This window comes from Notamacropus eugenii, chromosome 1 (genome assembly GCF_028372415.1).
Source record: "Notamacropus eugenii isolate mMacEug1 chromosome 1, mMacEug1.pri_v2, whole genome shotgun sequence".
NCBI classification, from domain to species: Eukaryota; Metazoa; Chordata; class Mammalia; order Diprotodontia; family Macropodidae; genus Notamacropus; species Notamacropus eugenii.
Genome location: NC_092872.1, coordinates 134,924,606 through 134,943,786, shown reverse-complemented (window position 1 = coordinate 134,943,786; position 19,181 = coordinate 134,924,606). Strand labels below are relative to the sequence as shown.

Genomic DNA, 19,181 nt, shown 5'->3' with positions numbered 1-19,181 from the left:
AGCCCCGGTTTCTCTATCTGTGAAGTGTGAAGTGGTCCCAGTCCTACATGACCTCCAAAGTTCCTGATCTCTCACTCTGGTTCCTATAATCCTAAGTGCTACCTTCTCTCCAGCCTAGGGCCCCTTCCTTCCGTGCAACATGAGATGGATAGGGGTGGAGGGAAGGTGGAGTATCGGGAATTGGGGGGTTAATTCCCGGACAGGCATCAGCTGACCCCCGATCGCGACGCAAAAAGCACAAATGAAGTCGACTCCCCCTCCAGCCTCCCCCACCCCCTTTCCCCAAAAGGAAGGGCTCAGCCCAGTACTGAGCGAGACCGATCCGCGGGTAGGGAGGCCGGCCCGCCTGCAGAGGGGCAGCACCGACCCCTCCGGTCCCTCCCTCCGCGAGCCCCAGCCAGTCTCCAGCTGCCGCCGCCCCCGATCGGGCAGGCAGTCCCAGGGCCGGCAGGGGAGGCCGCCACGCTCCCAGCCGCAGCCCCTCGGCTCCGCCTGCTCTCCGGCTCCGCCATGGCCCGGCCGATTGAGGTGGGCGGCAGGGACGGCGCAGGGCCACGAGAGGATGCGTTGGGAGAGGAGGAGCAATACGAGGCTTGGTCCGGGACTAGGAATCCGGTGCGGATCCGCGTAGCCATCCAGGCGGCAGAAGAGGAGGGGGAGGAAGAGGCTGGGGCCGCGATGGGGGGCAGCGGGGAAGGGGAAGACGACGGGGACGCGGCTCGCTATCTCAGCCCGGGGTGGGGCAGTGCCAGCGAGGATGAGCCTAGCCGCGGTCACAGGTACGAGCGTAGGAAAGGCCTGGACAGGGGAACGGGGTGCTTTGGGATGGAGGAGGTGAAGGGCGCGGGCGGGCTGGAGGAGTGCATGGGGGACAGCGCAGGACCGGACAGGCAGCCCGGCTGTTCTGCACGAGGGCTCAGACTCTCGGCTCGCCAGCTTCCCCGGGGCGGGGGGGCACCCAGATCCGCGCTTGCTGGGCGGCACACACGCAGCCAGCACCCACCACATCCCGGCCCCTTCCCCGCAGCACGGCAGGAGGGGCCCGTAGAAGTCCGGAGGGCCTCATCCTCGATCTACACCATCCTGATCTCCTAGTCTTTGGGGTTTCTCTTCCAGAGAGTGCAGTCAGGACTTCTGCATCCCTGCCTCCCCCAGGCTCGCCACCGGAGGTGGAGAGCTTAGGGAGCTGTTGATGTCCTGTAAGCCAGGGCTGCCCAAAACTCCGAATCAATCATTTGGGCTGGGTCAGTCATGCCCATGGAAAAGGACACTGATGTACTAGTCTCAGCGGTTACTCACTGTCTAGCCGTCTACACCCAAATCCGCTTTTGGGGAGGGGGGATAAGAGCTAAGCCCCCCAGTGCAGATAACGTGGTAAAAGAATATAGCTACCCACCCTCCTCCCCCCATTATGGTCTATGTAATCCAAACTGCCTCCTTGCGGGGAGTGTTTCTGTCTTTCACTGTCTCTGTCTGTCTGTCTCTGTCTCTCTCTGCCCCCTCTTTCTCTCTGTCTCTGTCTGTCTCTCTCTCTCTTTCTCCCCCCTTTGTCTCTGTCTCTCTTCCCCCCACCCCAGAGTGAATAATGAGAGATTTGTACATTTGCAAGTGGCATAAAGGTAGACTCACCGAAAGATTATTTCATGGCCTCAGCTCTCTATTGGCAAAGTTCTGTCACTTCTAGGATCCTCCAAGCTGTAGTGTTCAACTGCCTTAACAACCTATACAAGTCAAGCGATCAGTTCAGCACATTATCCCTTATGATATAAATTGAATTGGTTTTACTCATTCTGCCCCTAGAGGAACATTGGATGGGGTTCTAGTACCAGTTTGGCCACTGATTAGCTGTAATATCTTGGCCAAATGACTTCCTTTCTCAAGGCTTCAGTTTCCTCATTCATAAAGTGAAGGAACTGAAGGCTCGATGATGTCTAGGGTGTCTTTCAGCTTTGATTTTTTTCTCAAACCTGCTGACAAGTATCTTAATTCTAGTTGTAGAGATAGCATAAAACTCAAGAAGTCTTTTTTGTTTTTTGCATAAACCTGCCCTGTCCCATCAGTTCATACCCATCTAGTGCCTGCCATTGGTGTCCTAGCCATCTGAGTTCTGTGTTTCATAATACTGTTAGACTGGTTTAGTATTCAAAGGGTGGGACTCATGGTATCAAGACACTGACTTTCCTGTGTTTGCTCTAGGAGGCTTCTGTGTTTCAGTTCCTGAGCCTTAATCATTATTCAGGGGTCATGACTTCAAGGACCCCACAGGCCATCAAGTCCAGCCCCAAAGGGAAGAATAATCCCCTGTATACCATAGACACCAAGTGATCTTCAGCATTTTGCTTGAACACTTCCCACTGCTTCTAAGACAGTCCATTCGACTTTGGGGTAACTCAGATCGTGATGTCTTTTCTCCTATTATCAAGCCCAAACTGGCCTCTTTCCAAGTTCCCACTGTTGCTCCCAGTTCTACTCTCTGGGTCCCAGGAAAATGAATGTAATTATTCTTTTTCTGCATGAGAGCTATCATATTGTCCCTAAGTCTTTTCTTATACAGGCTAAATACTCTGGTTCTTTTAACTGGTCCTCATAAGGTGAACATGAGGCAGATAACCATTTAGTGTCCTCTGGGTGCTCTCCGCCTCTTCCTAAAACATGGCGCCCAGAGTGTAACCAGGATGTCTAATCAGGACAGGGTACAGTGGGACTGTCATCTTCCTAGCCACAGACATTATGCCCCTCAGTGTTGTCTGGAATGACTTTAGCTTGTTTGGCTGCCATGTCACAGTATTCACAAAATCACAGAATTTCAGAATTGAGTGACCCACCTTAGTGGCCACCCAGTTCAGCTCAGACCTGAAAAGGAATCCTCTCTACAACATTCATGACATGGAATCATACAAATTTTGCTTGAAAACCACTGAATGTCACAGTAGGAAGAGTGAAGAATTTGTAAACAGAGGAGCCAAGTTCATATCCCTATGTTGCTACATATTGCCAGTATGAACCTGGATAAATCACTTAACCACTCTGGACTCATTTTCCATGTCTGTAAAATGAGGGGGTTGACTTGAATGACCTCAGAGGTTCCTTCCAGATCAAAATCTATGATCTTAATGAGATTACCCATTACTCTCTGGACAGCCCTTCCATTTTAGAAAGCTTAAGAAGATTTTGCTTATATCAAGCATAAATTTTCCTCTTTGAAACATCCATCCATTACTCTTAGTTCTGCATTCTGTGGGAAAGAGAAAATGTCTGAGCTCTCTTGCATATTCTACTCAAGTAATCATGGATCTGTAGCTTCCCTGGTCCAGGAGTGCCCTCCAGCAGTGAAGATTGTGGCCTATCTGTACCTGCTATGCCATCTGTGCATGAGAATCACCCCAATGTGCTGAAGACCTTCCTCAGTTTCTCCCAGCATCACAAGGGTAGCAGTGGACCTCTTTCACTGTCCACCCATCATTCTTTGTTCTTGCAGCATGACTAGCCCATTTTGGAATTTCTTATTGGTTATTGTTTCCACTCAACATAAGCTTCTCGATTGTCCTCTGTGTGATATACATTTTTTTTTTGTCATTTTTAAGCAGTTGCTTTCATCTTGTCTTATTGCTACATAGTAACACCATTGAAATGTTTGTATTAAAAAGATGAGCCTTGACTTTCATAGCAAGCTTGAGGTCAGTTAAAAAGAGCTTTGCAGTTTTTCAAAAGCATTCCAGCTGGCTCTCTTCCTTTGATTCAATTATTTTTCCCAACTTTTTATCCAATTCTACTGTCTGTCTGCCCCAGATATAAATATTGTTGGCTGAAATTTATAGAACATCTATCCAAATCCATAGAGAAATCTGAACAGTAGATTTCCTTCATCCATTTGGTCTTCCCAGTATAGAGAAACTCTTTTGAATGACGACAAATCTTTTCCAAAAGGTTCTCTAGTATTCTAGGGCTTGATTCAACCAGCACAGTGTCATCTGTGATGGAGGAGTTCCAGTGCAGAATTCAGATCAAAGAAAGAACCCTTTGGATGGTGATCCTGGCATATTTTTAAATCAATACTTTGTATAAAGGCACAGATACATGTTCACCTCCGGTGAGCATACACCCCCCTGTTCTGTGTTTCACTGGATGTTTATTATCAGGTCATTGACCGGGATTATTTCTGCTATTAAATCTTCCAAGGAATTTAAAATGATCTTGATGTATATTTGGGCAACACCTTGTTGTAAAAGAGTCTGCGTGTAAGGTAGTGTTTTGTTCTATTAAATTAAATGTTTCTCTTTAATATGTATAATCAGCAAACAGGAAGCACAGTGGGATCCTATATGCTGTATTTCAGTTAATCATGAAATAGTAAAACTTTGATCAGTTTTTGAATGTCACTTGTTCTCTTGTTCTCTACTAACGCTGTTTTATGACTTTCATAAAGATTTTGTAGAAATGGGAAAGTAGGCATATTGATTCTCTCTCCATCACTTTTTTCACTATTAATAAGGTCCAAGATTTTTCCACACCTTTGGGATCTTCTCCTTTAGATATCTCATGTATCAGTCCCTCAATATTCTCCCAATTTCATGTGACAGCCCTTCAGGAATTGAAAACATGTCCCCACTGTCTTCTCTTTTCTAACCTAAACATCCCCAGTTCCTTCTATTGATTCTTTTTATAGTAGCATAAGGCCTTTCATCATCCTGGTTCCCTGTTCTCTGGTTGCTCTCCACCTTATTCATGATCTTCTTAAAATATAGAACCCTGAGCTAAACCCAATGTAATAGATGTGGTCAGACCAGTGTAGAGTTTTGTTTTTAATTTTTATTCTGAATTTAAACAGCAAATGGTAATGATGATGATAGTAGCTAGCATTAAGTAGCAATTTAAGATTTACAAAGCTCTTTTCAAATATTAGTGGATATTTCCAGAACAGAAAAGGAAGATTGTCCATGAAACTATATATCTCTGTTGTGTACAACTTGCTAGGACCAGTACAGACTTCATTAGTACTACCACTTCCTCATTTCTGGATGCTTTGCCTTTTTTACTTCATGCTAATGTCACATTTACTTTCTTGGCTGTCATTTCAAATTCTTGACTCACACTGAACTTGCAGTCTCCTAAAATCTGCAGACCTTTTTTTTTTTTCAAATGAGTTGCTATCTAGCCAAGCCTCCCATCACCTTATGCTTATAAAGTTGATATTTAGAATCCAAATATAATTCTTTATCCATCCACAAATTCTATGGCCAAGTCACACTAGCTTACTTACTGTTTTACACAGAGATTCTCTCATCTCTATGCCTTAATGCTGGCTGTCCCCCTTGCCTGGAATGCTCTTACCTCCTCACCTGCACATCTTAGAATTTCTGGCTTCCTTCTAGACTCAAATGAAGCACTACCTTTTATATCAGGGGCTCTTAACTTTTTGTGTCATGGATCCTTTTGGTAATGTGATAAAGCTCTGTCCCTTCTCCAAATAATGTTTTTAAATGCCTAAAATAAAATGCATAGGATTGCAAAGGAAACTAAAGGTTAATGAAAATAAAGATGTCATTTTTTTCACATTCAGGTTCATGGACCCCTTTAAATATATTCATGTGTTTTGGGGAGGTCTGTGGACCACCAATTAAGAATCTTTGAATCTACATGAGATCTTTCCTGATCCTTCTAAGTGGTAGTGACCTCTCTCCCAAAACTGCCTTGTATTGATTGATCTTGTATGTATTTGGTATAAACTTATTTACACTTCATTTTGTCTTCCCTGCCTAAAAAAAAGAACGTAGGCACCTTGAGGACAGGGAATGTTTTACTTTCATTTGTATCCCCAACACTTAGCACAGTGCCTAGCACATAGCGGGGCCTAAATATACACTTGTTGATAGATCCCTATTAAATAAATGTATCTTAATTGAATTGGCCATAGTTTGCTAACCTTTTCAAATCTATCTTCACCCTGTTATCCAGTGTTCTGGATAACTGTTCTCCTAGCTTTGTTTCATCTGCAGATATGATAAGCATGTCATCCATACCTTTATTTAAATCATTGATTAAAAATATTAACTAGCACAAATCCTTGCAGTACCATTTATCAAGCTGGCTATAACACTAGCAAGGCTAAGGAAGGAGAATGAAATTTTGTGTACCTAGAAAGGACACAGGTTAAAAGACTGCAGGACAGAAGGACTGACCACTGGTCAGGAGAGGAGATATGTCAGCTTTTGGAAAGTGATTCAGCAAACATTAATTAAACCCCTACCATGTAAAAGGTACTATGCTAGCGACAAGGTATACAAAGACAGATGATGAGAGACAACTGAAATATAGATCTTGTTCTCAAGATGAGTTTACAATCCATTGGTAAGGCTTTCATTCAACTTGGGTAATAGTTTTCAAATATCTTTTGCTTGGAAATATTCTATTTGATTAAAAAATACATATCTTTCAATCTTTACCATCACTCATGCCCTTCCCTTTTATTTTCATTGGGTGTTTGTGGCCATTTTTCGGCTAGTCTTCTAGGGTGACAATAATTGCTTATTCAGGGCAGCTAGATGGTACAGTGGATAGAGCACCAGTGCAGGAGTCAGGAGGACCTGAGTTCAAATCTCATCTCAGACACTTGACACTCACTAACTACATGATCTTGGGCAAGTCACTTAACCCCAGTTGCCTTGTCCTGGGTCATCTCCAGTCATCCTGATGAATATCTGGTCACTGGATTCAGATGACTGTGGAGAAGAAGTGAGGTGGTGACCTGCACAGCCCTCCCTCACTCAAAACAAAGTCAAGTGCAAGTCTTGTCATCATTTCTTTGATGGCATGGTCTTCTTTGAAAACGAAGGATGAACACACACACACACACACACAGACACACACACACACACACACAATTGCTTATTCTCTCTAAGCTCTTCTGCCTCCCCCAAGTGGCCAACTCCTGCTGATTTTACCTTGGTAACATCTCTTTTTTATGCCCCATTCTCTCTTTTGAAACTGCTGCAGCCTTGATGCAAGCCCTTATTGTCTCACACCTACTGATTGGTCTCCCTGCCACAAGTCTCTCCCCATTGCAATTTATCTTCTACTCAGCTGCCAAAAGTGCAAATCTGACTATGTCACTCACCACCCCCTCTTATTTATTCAGTCAATTCCAGCTACTCCCTGTCCCCTGCAGTGACTCTCTGTCTCCTTCAGGGTCAAGTATAAAATCCTGCTTGCCTTTGAAAGCTCTTCATACCTGTCCCCTTTCTACCTTTCCAGTCTTCTTGCACCATATTCCTCTCCTTCTCTCCAGTATCCTTGTTGCTCCTTGCACAAGACCCTCTATCTTCCAGCTTCCCACATTGCCCCTGGTTTCCCCCAGTACTTAGAAGTCTTCATCTCCTAGCTGGCTTCCTTCATATCCCATCTTCTACAAGAAGTCTTTCTCTGTCCTCTTCAATATTAATGGCTTCCTTCTCAATTATCTTCAATTTACCCTGTATATATGTTTGTACATAATTGTTTGCCTGTTGTTACCATCATCAGACTTTGAGATCCTTATCAGCAAGGACTCTCTTTTGCCTTTCTTTGCATCCCCAGCATTTAACACAATGCCTGGTACATAGTATGTGCTTCATTAATGTTAGTTGACTGAAAAATGCAGCTCGAGAAACACATCCACAATAAAAACAAGAGAATAAGTTCTTTTCTTTCCCTGTTCACTGTTTGATTTCTTAGAACTGTCTAAGAGGAAGGGTAGTGCAGGACCCACCCTACTAGAGCTTCCAAGAAAGACATTATTTTTGTAATACAGAGATTTAAATTTGTTTTTCCAGTCATGAACCCTTTTGACACTGTGGTAAAGCCTATGGACCCCTTCTCAGAATAATGTTTTTAAATGCCCCAAAACAAAATACATAGGATTACAAAGAAAACAAATTATATTAAAATAATTGTATAACTTTTTCATAGTTAAGTTTAAGCATTCCTTTTGAAATCCCCTTTAAGACTCTAGGTTAAGAACCCTTATTCTAATACATAATGTCTTGACTTGCCCAGAATACTCTGCTGGGCAGATACCCACTCAGACTTTAAGTGACAAAACACTCAGCAAGACTTTGTGAGGGAAGGAGAAGGTGATGTGTAGTTTCTGGTACTGATGAGATTTAGCTGTGGCTATAGAAAACAACTTCTTGTTACGTCTATGTAGATTTTATCACCAGCAGAAGCTAAATCCCTTAGGCACCAGAGGTTCTTCTTCAGATAAGCCTTGGTTCCTGGTTCTCACTACCTGCTCACCTTTACCTTCAACTCTTCAGACTCCCACCTAGTGGGCTTTTCACCTTTCCAGTGCCCAATGGTACTCCCTAGACATCTCCTGCTATATGCTGGCATCTGGAATAAGGCTGACCCCAAGGGCCCCTGCAGGGAAAATGCTGACATAAACTCGGTGGGAAGAAATCCAAACCATTGTGAGGGACAGCCAGAAAGGCAATCTACCATGACCCAGCACCTGGAGGACCCTTGTAGTTCAGCAAACAGTGGAGATAAAATATTCAGACTGTATTAACCATCCTTTTCCATCCTTCTCTCAGAGCTCCCTGTCTTTTACACTGCACATGAATAACACATGGCTTTTTATTCCCATGACATTTCAGGGGACATATGTCATAGAGACTTCCTTTCCCCACTTAATATCTGAGATTTTTTTAAAAGCAACTTGTTGTTTGGTTACAACATGGCGACAACCTTAACTTTGACTCATACAGTCCCTCTAGTTTACAAAACACATTTACGTAGGTTATTTCATTTGATACATCTCATATGGGCTTCATACAATGTTGCTCTTTGGGTCATCTGCCATTTGTGATTCTTTACAAATTACGATATTCTATTATTTGCAGTCATATGATTGCTATGTGCAGTATTTGCTTAAATGTTCAATGAATGTATGCTTTATTATGGAATCTTCCAGATTGCCTAATATAGAATAAACTCACTAATCTGTGGTTTCTCTGATGCCCTGTGAAAATCCTCATAAGAGCAAGAATTGCTTTCTCTATTTTCTAGTCCCTTAATAAGTGTTCATTTAAGTAGCAGGCTGCACATTTTGATAAATAATTACAGAGTTTCATCTTTAACATCCTGTAAAATCCTTGGATGGATGCTTTCCAATTCTTGTGATTTATTTTTATCCCTATGATTTATCCCTATCAATTTTTTTTTCCACCAGGTGCAGATACCCTGTGCTTTTATGATGATTAGATCTGGTACATAGAACCATAGGACTGAAACGGGCCTTTGACACTGTCTAATCTAACATCTCACCTAAAGTCACATCCTTTTTCTCTTGTATCTCTGCCAAATGTTCATTCAGCCCCTACTGGAGTACCTCCATGCTTGGGATACACCCAGCTGCCTGTTTCATAGCTCCAGCCTCTCTGTTTCAAAGGGGAACTTGGGAGTGAAATCTTTCTAACAGCTTACCTAGCAAAGAACAAGATGTGAAATGAATGTGATCTGTTTGACATCAACTTTTCATTCCTTGGTCACATTTTGCATTGAGATTATTGTACTGATTCTTGAGCTGGCATCTTCCCTTTAATACTCATCATATTTGGATTTACCTGGTGGTCTCCCAGTTATTTTAAAGACTACTTCCTTTTCAACTTATACCTGACTCCTTGCGCCTTTGGAGCTTCTGTTTCTGCTGTTTCCTTGGGTGATTCCCGTGCTTTCTTCATGATGGATTCTTTGACATTTCCAGTCAGACAGACAGAATTGTGTTATACGTTTTATTGTCTTCTCTCCACCTTTCCTCTCTCCCAACCCTAAGCTTTCAAAAGCCCAGGATTTTTTTGCCTGTAGCACTGATTTGTCTTGGGTTTCTAATAAGGTACTTTAAAATAGTCTCCAGACTTCCTATGAGTTATTGACTCTAAATTCTTCTTATAACTTTCTTCCCTCTATCAGTGTCCACATTTTGTCAAAAATTTATTTTCCAGAACTGAACTGCAAAAAGGATAATTAATTTATATTTTATATATATGTATACATATACATATATAATTTATATAAAATAATTTTTGTTGTTGTTTCAGTCATGTCTGACTCTTCATGATCCCATTTGGGGTTTTCTTGACAAAGATATTGGAATGGTTTGCCATTTCCTTCTCCAGCTCATTTTACAGATGAGGAAACTGAGGCAAACAGAATTAAGTGACTTACACAACTAGTAAGTGTTTGAGGCCAGATTTGAACTCAGGTCTTCCTGATTCCAAGCCCAGTCCCTCCAGCCTCTGCACCACTTAGTTGCCCCCTATCTCATTCTGTACCCTAAATCTATTACCTCTATTAGGAGGTGAATAGTATGTTTCAAGATGGGGGTACATTAAATTGAAGCATAGGCAGGGACCAATTTTGAAGCAGTTATTTTGTGAAATCAGCACATTAGAGATGTGCTAGTTTTCCAGTTCTACTGATTTGATTTAAATATGCAGCTCCCTGGGGTACACACTATCCACAACTGAGGCATGAATAGGTAGGGGTAGATAACATTGTATGACATCCCTTTCTGAAAAGATAACTTTAAAAATATCACCCTCACTGTGGGACCACCATTTCTCCAGTGACCAGCTATAAAGTGGTTACTAGCTTGACAAATCAAGCATGTCTTATCTTGTTTTAGTGGTACAACTACAAGTGGAGGGGAGAATGATGGTTCTGACCAGGACCAAGACTGGAAGCCACCGAGCTATGAGTTAATCTTGAAGCTGGTCGATCAGATTGAGTTCTATTTCTCGGATGAAAACCTAGAAAAAGATGCCTTCCTCCTCAAACATGTTAGAAGGAACAAGCAGGGCTATGTGAGTGTCAAGCTACTCACATCTTTCAAGAAGGTAAGCCTGAATTTGAAGGAGCTGTTTCAAGACACTCAAAGGCAACTTACCTATTTTTCTTGCAGCTCTGACTGACCAATCAAGTTATTTAAACATTTTGAAATTGTGAAAAAGAAAATCATCAAAAAACACAAACATTTTCATATACAGAGAAAGCCAGAAAAGAGGATTGTGTGTGAAACTGTGAATGTATTACATAAAATATATATATGTATATAATATATATGTTTCTATACATATATATAATACTATTTAATCACTAGCATTTACATAGTGCTCTAATATTTTCAAAATGCTTTACAAATTTTATCTCATGCTATCCTTTGAACAACCCTGATTGTTAGGTACTATTATTACTTCCATTTTACAGATTAGGAAGCTGAGGCAGATAGAGGTTAAGTGACTGGCTCAGAGCCACATAAATATGTGGCATTTGAACTTAGATCTGATGAACTGCCTTCTCTCATTTGTGAATCTTTAAAGGTTTTGTTGATTCTCTTATTGTTTTGGCATCACTATCACTACTCCTGATTTCTCCCTACTCTCCTGACATTCCACCCCCTCCCAAAATAAAAGCCCTCTCTTATAACAAGAAGTATAGTCAAGCAAAACAAATTTCCACTATATCAGATCAATAATTTTCCATTTCCATTTACTAAGGCTAGAAGAAGAGGACATTGGCTTAAATAATATGCTATATTTAATAATAATTTAATAATAAATAAATAATAAATAATAGGAGAAGGGATTTAGGTAGATACTCTGAAATATTCCCAGATTGGAACTATAGATAATTATAAAAAGTAGTGTCAGGGTGTCACTTTGATCATGGAATCATTCTAGGTACATGGGTGTCAGGAATAAATATAATAATATTTTATAATAATATAATGAAATTTATTTTAAATAATACAATATAAAATTATAATAAAATAAATAATAACAACAAATAAAACTACGTGAAGGCACAGACTAATTGGTCTCAAGACAGTCCTAGGGTACTGTGAAATATAAACTTTTCAATTGGTAGGTTGTATTTGGTAGTCTGAGGGTTAAGAAGTAGCAGAAAGTAGCCTGGGAGTTTTTATTTGATTGTTTTTCAGTCAGGTTCAAATATTCAAGACCCCTTTGGGAATTTTCTTGGCTGGAGTGGTTTGCCGTTTCCTTCTCTAACTCATTTGACAGATGAGGAACCTGAAACAAACAGGATTAAGTGACTTGTCCAGGGTCACATAGCTAGCAAGGGTCTGAGGCCAAATTTGAACTCAAGAAGATGGGACTTCCTGACTGCAGGCCCAGAACTCCATCCACTATACCCCTACTAGCCCATTATGAGAAGTTTCTTGGAACATATGGTTCAAGATTTAAAGCTTAGAAGCCATCTAGTCCAACCCTCTTATTTTACAGATGAGCAACTGAGGCCTAGAAGTGATGGTTGACCTCACTACATTGGAGGTCAAGGTCTGTTGTGTCCAACGTGGCTGATCAGAGCACTACAAGCTCAGAAAACTCTTTTGCAGGTCAGGCACAAATAGTTCATATGAATATTTGGAGTGAAAATGTCTCTAAATTTGCACATCTCACATTTCACCTAGAAAGGTTTAATGCCTTGCCTAGAGTCACATAGACAGTAAGTAGCTGAGTCAATATTGAAAGCCAACGTCTCTGACTCCATCATACTGCCTCTCTTTGGGTCTCTTAAGGTCTGACTATGGTTGAAATGACTTCTTCTGATTGCAGTCTATCAAGGAAGGAGATGGAGAACCCCCAACAGGTGCTTCTGTCATTGTAGGTTTTATAGTCCTGGGGTGCGAATGAGAGAGGATGAGGGAGGTTTATCCCATGCATTTCAGTTAAGTGAGAGAAAATATGAAAGTAGATCTGTCATTCTTTGGTGAGAAGTATGCTTCCCAGCCAAGAAGGAAGCAAGTTTAAAGGCTTGATGAGTTACGCAACTCACTGAAGATCATTTCCAAACCATCAAGTTATCGTGCACTTCGGCAGATTCTTTCATACCATTCAAATGCAGAGGACTCTGAAGCAAAGCATTTTCTCTCTAACGATTTCCCCCCAAAGCCTAGGTCCTCTGTCCCATTTCATATTTGAGATCTCATTTGAGGCATTCTCCTGATCTCACTTGAAATGTTGTAAAGAAACCCCAGAGAGCTTTTGGAATAAATATAGCACTGGGGAGTCCCAGAGGAACCCTTGAGCCCAGAGAAGGTAAATCAGATTGCAGCTGGGAGAGGCCTTTTCTGAGAGTCCTCCTTTTTTTCTGTTTGGAGCTTTAAAATCTCTGAGCTCTCTAACTTTAATGCTTCTTTACTTAGCATCCTTAATGATGAAGCATGGTGCCCACCTCCTGACAAAGAGGCAGGGCACATTGAGACACGTATTTTTGGGGCATGGCCAGTGTGACAATTTGTTTGACTTTACTACATATATTTGTTTAAAAGATTTTTGTTTTTCTTCTTTTCTCTTTTACCAGTTTTAATGATGCCACATTTATTCAAGAATAATAGTTCTAAGAGAGAGTGGGAGAGAATACCTAGGAAAGATTGACCAGTGACTATTAAAAAAAAACAATAACAGTAAAAAATAAAAACAACAGTAACAACCATAGTTTCTTCCTTAAGATGAAGTATGTGTAAAGAGTGTGCAATTACCTAAACCCCAAGGAAGTTGGTGGAGTGTGTTGCTCTAAGGCCCAAAGGGCTTCTTTTTGATGGGTACTTGGTTGATTGATGATATACATGGCTTATACTTCTTTAAGACTGTTCTCCAAGTGGAAAGGAGAAAAAAAACAGATTTTTAGTAATTCAAAAAAATTTAAATTAAAAAATAATATCCTTAGTTGTAGAAGTATTTTTGCTGTCATTCAGTGATTTTTTCAGTCATGTCTGACTGTTTTGGGGGTTTTCTTGCCAAGTCTGTTGGAGTAGTTTGCCATTTCCTTCTCCAGCTCATTTTATAGATGAGGAAACTGAGACAAACAGGGTTAAGTGACTTGCCACGGGTCACACATGTCTGAGGTCATATTTGAATTCAGGAAGAAGAGTCTTCCTGAATATAGATAGATCTATAGAATTGATGATTCTGAAGGAGTAGTTAAATAAGGCCATTTAAAATTTGCTTTTTCCAGGTGAAACACCTTACTCGAGACTGGAGAACCACAGCCTATGCCTTGAAGTATTCGGAGACTCTGGAGTTGAATGAGGATCATAGGAAAGTGAGGAGGATTACACCTGTTCCTTTCTTCCCAGTTGAAAATCAACCCAGTAGGATGCTGCTGGTGTATGACCTCCACTTGTTCCCCAAGCCATGGGCTCTGGCTGTGCTTCAGGAGAATGGAAGGCTACAGGAAAAGGTCATGGAGCATCTTCTCAAGGTCTTTGGAACATTTGGAGTCATCTCATCTGTACGAATTCTCAAACCAGGGAAAGAGTTACCTCCAGATATCCGTAAGTTTAGCAGCCGATACAGTCAAGTAGGGACTCAAGTGTGTGCAATTGTGGAATTTGAAGAGGTAGATGCTGCCATCAGGGCCCATGAGTCCATGAGCGTGGGATCTCCAAGCAAAGGCAGCGTTAAAGTTGTCCTCATTGGTATGAAAGCACCCAAGAAGAAATCACCAAAAGATAAGAATCAGGCAGAGGAATCTGCCGTGAGCTTCCACCAAAATAAGACCCTAAATAAGAGAGTTGAGGAACTTCAGTACCTGGGTGATGAGTCATCAGCCAATAGCTCCTCAGACCCTGAGAGTAACCCGACCTCCCCCATGGTGGAACGGCGGTACATGACCTCCAGCAAACTTAGTCCTTCCATCTATCAAAACCATCACTTGAGTCCAAATGCCTCCCCTCGTTCAAGCCCTTGGAACAGCCCTCTGGTACAGCGTAAAGGAGTGTCCAAGAAGTCTCCACTGGCTGAGGATGTTACACTGAACTCTAGTGCCAGCCATGAGATTATTCAGAAGTACATGGATTATTCCTCCGACAGCAGCATCACCCCTTCCAGTAGCCCCTGGGTGCAGAGACGTCGACTAGCCCAGTGGGGAACACATGAGAAAAGTCCAGCTGCCAGCCCACTACTCACCCGCAAAGTCCAGAATGCAGATGGGTCACCTGTGGGGGTCCTGAGATTGCCAAGAGGCCCTGATGACACCAAAGGATTTCATGGAGGGTATGAAAGAAAAAGGGCCTTTGTCTAAGTATACATTCACTGTCAGTACCAACTCCATAGAAAAACCGCCTTTGTTTTCCTAGGTCCAACAAAGCAGCTGGCATGATCAAGGACTGTCTCAAGTACAGGTTTCAATGTTTGTATTGGTGTAGATTTCTTAATTTATATATTTGTATTTGCAGGCAACTACATTTTAAAGGTGTACTAGTTCTAAACAACCATTTATCCTCATATGGTCACTTTGACCACATATATGTAAATGTAGTGGTACTAAACAGGAATGGGAAAGACTCTCTAGGAAAGATTGAATACTACTATTTTTCTGCTTTTTTTTTTTTAAATAAACCTCCCTTGAGATGGGGTATGTGTAGAGATTGCACTACCATTTAGAATGCAAGGAGGCTAGTGTGGATGTAGCTCAAAGACCAAAAGTTTTTAATGGCAGCCTAGTTGACTGATGACATATAGTCAAGTCAATAAACATTTATTAAGTGCCCACTGTGTGCCAGGCACTATGCTAAGTACTGATCTTTTAAGATCAGAACAACAATGTTTATTTTCTCTTATAAGTGAATTAAAAGGAAAAAAATATAGGAATAATTGGCTTACAGCCCCAGACTCATCTTGGCCCATTGGTGTGATGAGCTGGCATATCATTTGGGATCAATGAATTGGCTCTCTAGTCCCAATGGAAGAGGAAGGACTAAATAGGACAACCATTGATTCAAAGCATGGCCAATAGATCACAGTGAAACAGCTTTCCCAGTTTCCTTCCTCAATTTCACTGAATAACAGAAGAGAGGAACAGCAGTGATTTTATTGTACAGACTTCCATTATGTGAATGGAGCTCATTACTATAATTATTTGACAGATTTTTTTTTTCATTTTCTTCAGCAGGAGAGATTATGTAGAAGTGAAGAGCTACTCTATATTTGTATACTGTTTTGGCCTCCAGGGCAAATTGGTTGGGGTCCAGTACTAGATCCATTCAAAAGTAGATTAATGCACCTTCTAAAGGGGACTAAAGGGGGAAGATTTATCTCTCACAAACCAAGTCCCTGAGTTCACCGCCCCCTTGCTCCTACATTCACATTGGCTTCTCCAATCAACCAATGATTTCTCATGTTCTTGCACTGTATACACACACACACACACACACACACACACACACACAAAGTGGACCTTACTACAAGGTGGGGAAACTTCAAAGTTTCTAGAGTTAATATTTGCTTTGGTGTTAAATTACCCGAGACAGCATAGCATCCAATTACTCTGTATTAAGTCGTCTCCTCCAGGTGTAGCTTGCTGGCCATTTACTTGTTAAAATTTGGGTTTTTTCCAGATTATGACAAAGTCTTCCTTTTGTATTTCTCCCCAAGCTAGCCAAGGTGGGTCTTATGTCTTAGAAACTTTGTGCCATCCTCTCCTTCTTGCTTTCTCCCAGAATGTTTCCATGCTCTCCCTTTCCTTTTGTAATGGCCCTTGTCCTTGCTTCCACACAATAAACTCAAAATGTCCAGGTCACCTTGCTGGTCAGTCTGCTCTTTCCTAAACTCTGGCTAAACCCTCGGCTGTGGCACAGCTTTACTGTTTGTTAGCATAGCAAACCCTTCCCGAAAAGCTTGGCCGGGAAACCCAGCCCAGGGTGTTTTTACAGATGTTTTGATGATTTTAATGAAAGCCAGATCCTACTTCACTCTGCAACATGAAACTCTGACCGCTAGGACAAGATTGCCAAAGGATAATCTTCAGGGAAGCAGCCCCAAACACTGGATCCATTTCCTGTATGTAAGCTCGGCATACTAATTATTCTATCACCAAAAGCTGTGACTGAGTCAGAGGGGCCTGGATTGGTCTGTTTAGGACAAGTGTCAGAAATATGAAATCTGCTTTTTCAAGCTACAGTGTTAATTATTTGAGCCTTTTGTATATAAACATTTTCCAAGGTATGAATTAGGCTTCCCTTGTATTTTTGAACTGCCAGCTTAGCAGAGAATAATAAAATATTGCAGAAAAGTCATGTAGAAAAGGGCTGCATGTTGTAATACTAATCTGACAGAATCACAGACCTAGAACTGAAAGCAAACCCTTCCCTCATTTTACAGAGTAAGAAACTGAGACTCAGAGTCTTGATTTGAATGAAAGTCCTCCAACTACAAGGATAGCTAAGTAGTGCAGTGGATAGAACACTGCCTGGCGTCGGAAACATAGAAGTTCTAATTTGGCCTTGGATATTTGCTAGCTGTGTGACCCTGGGCAAGTCACTTAACTGCTCAGTTCCTCATCTTTAAAACGGAGGCACACTGGAGAAGGAAATAGCAAACCACTCTAGTACTTTTGTCAAGAAAACCCCCCATGGGGTCATAAAGAGTGAGACAACTAAACAAAAACAACCTCTAACTATAAAACACTTTCCACTTTACCAGAGATGTAGTTTTATATCTAGGTTCTGACACTTACTGCTGGGTGAGCTAAGACAAGTCTCAACCTCATTAAGTTCTAGGAAACTGTAAGACTTATCTATTAAGCTAAAGATGAGTTTCAACCTACCTTAATAGAGTGTGTATATAGGGAAGTTATAGATGCTTGACATATTGAAATATGGGAGTATGATGTGGAACCATCCTGAGATCCAGTTGTTAAATTTTCAGGGAGCATTTATGCCTCAGAAATTGGCAAACACTACAAATCAGGCCTCATTTATTATATTGATTGTCTCAACTTAAGAAAGTGACAGTGAAATATTAATAATGCAAATTAAATTTTAAAATGTGTTATATGTGTTTTCTCTGGAGAACTGGTTGTTAAAACATTTACTTGTATGTATAGTTATATCCACTTGTGGTGGCACAGTGGATAGAATGCCAGGCCTGAAGTCAGGAAGACTCATCTTTGGGAGTTCAAATCCAGCCTCAGATACTTACTAGCTATGTAACCCCAGCCAAGTTTCCTCCTCTGTCAAATGAGCTGGAGAAGGAAATGGCAAACCACTCCAGTATCTTTGCCAAGAAAACCTCAAATGGAGTCATGAAGAGTCAGACATGACTGAACACCAGCAGTTATATAATGTAGTTGTTTCAGACTTTAATGAATTTATTTTCAAAAATGAAAAACCATATAGATAGTGATCACACACAAAAAATCAAAGGATAACTAGCACTTCTATTTCCATTAGAAAGAGTTAATTCCTAATGTAACCAAAGTTAACTTTTTTGATTCTGGTGTGGCTCATGTGGATTTGGACAGCAGTTTTCCTCATGCTTGATCAACCCTAGTTAAGTTCATCCCTGTGGTACCATAATGCTAATGTTATAAAACTAAACCTTATATCCTAGAGATCTTTGCCCCAAACTCCCAAACTACATATTTTATTGAACTTTGTTCTGCAAAGAATATAACCCTTCCATTTCATGCCTTCCTAGTCTTCCTGATTTTTCATTAAGGTTTTTATTTAGTATCCTAGAGTGTTAGACCATCTAAGAAAAGGGAACTCATATCACCAGTTCCCTCATTTTAGGTAAGGAAACCAAGGCTTGAAGAAGCTAAATGACTTTCCCAAGATAGATCCAGCACACAAACCTCCTACTCCTCAGTTTGGTATTTTTCCCACAATAGTAGGATAGCAGAATGAATAAAGTGAACCAGTAGCTCATTAGGGAGACATTGTGGCATATAGTGGGAAATAGCTCTGAATTTTGAATCAGAACCCTTGGTTCAAATTCCAGCTCTACCACTAATTTGTGTGACTTTTAGCACTTTACACCTCTGGGCCTTAGCTTCCTCATTTGTAAAAGGAGTGCGTTGGATTAGATCATCTCTGGGGCCCTTCCCACCTCAGAATCTACGATTCTGTTAGAATACCATGGTTCTGACTCCATGTTCCCTAAGAGCTTATAGTGTAAATTCTGCCTATTGATAGCTTTTTTCTTACTTCTAAATAGATAGTCAAAGTCTTCCTCAAAATATTCCAGCTCTGTTAACAAAATATAGGTCCTCACTTTGTCTTATTTAAAGGTGCAATACCTATTTTTTGCTATGTTTTTTTTTTTGGTTACCCTTTGGGAAGTAATGGGAGACCGAGTAATCCCAAGAGCCTGCCAGCCACCAGTTTCACCGCGGCACTTGTA

General features: G+C 41.2%; 1 protein-coding gene across 1 annotated transcript; it reads left to right on the top strand.

Moving 5' to 3' along the window:
* The first annotated feature begins 235 nt into the window (after positions 1-235).
* Positions 236-16,578, top strand: LARP6 (La ribonucleoprotein 6, translational regulator). The gene is made up of 3 exons (XM_072615492.1): positions 236-779; positions 10,661-10,871; positions 14,014-16,578. The coding sequence occupies exons 1-3, from the start codon at positions 511-513 to the stop codon at positions 15,079-15,081; spliced, it is 1,548 nt and encodes a 515-aa protein (XP_072471593.1). The 5' UTR covers positions 236-510; the 3' UTR covers positions 15,082-16,578.
* The last annotated feature ends 2,603 nt before the right edge of the window (positions 16,579-19,181 follow it).

Bases quoted from the DNA above. Each gene is read 5' to 3' on its own strand.
- LARP6 (XM_072615492.1), top strand. From the start codon at position 511: ATGGCCCGGCCGATTGAGGTGGGCGGCAGGGACGGCGCAGGGCCACGA. The intron at 780-10,660 runs GTACGAGCGTAG...ATCTTGTTTTAG, and splicing joins GAGCCTAGCCGCGGTCACAG to TGGTACAACTACAAGTGGAG. The intron at 10,872-14,013 runs GTAAGCCTGAAT...TGCTTTTTCCAG, and splicing joins TACTCACATCTTTCAAGAAG to GTGAAACACCTTACTCGAGA.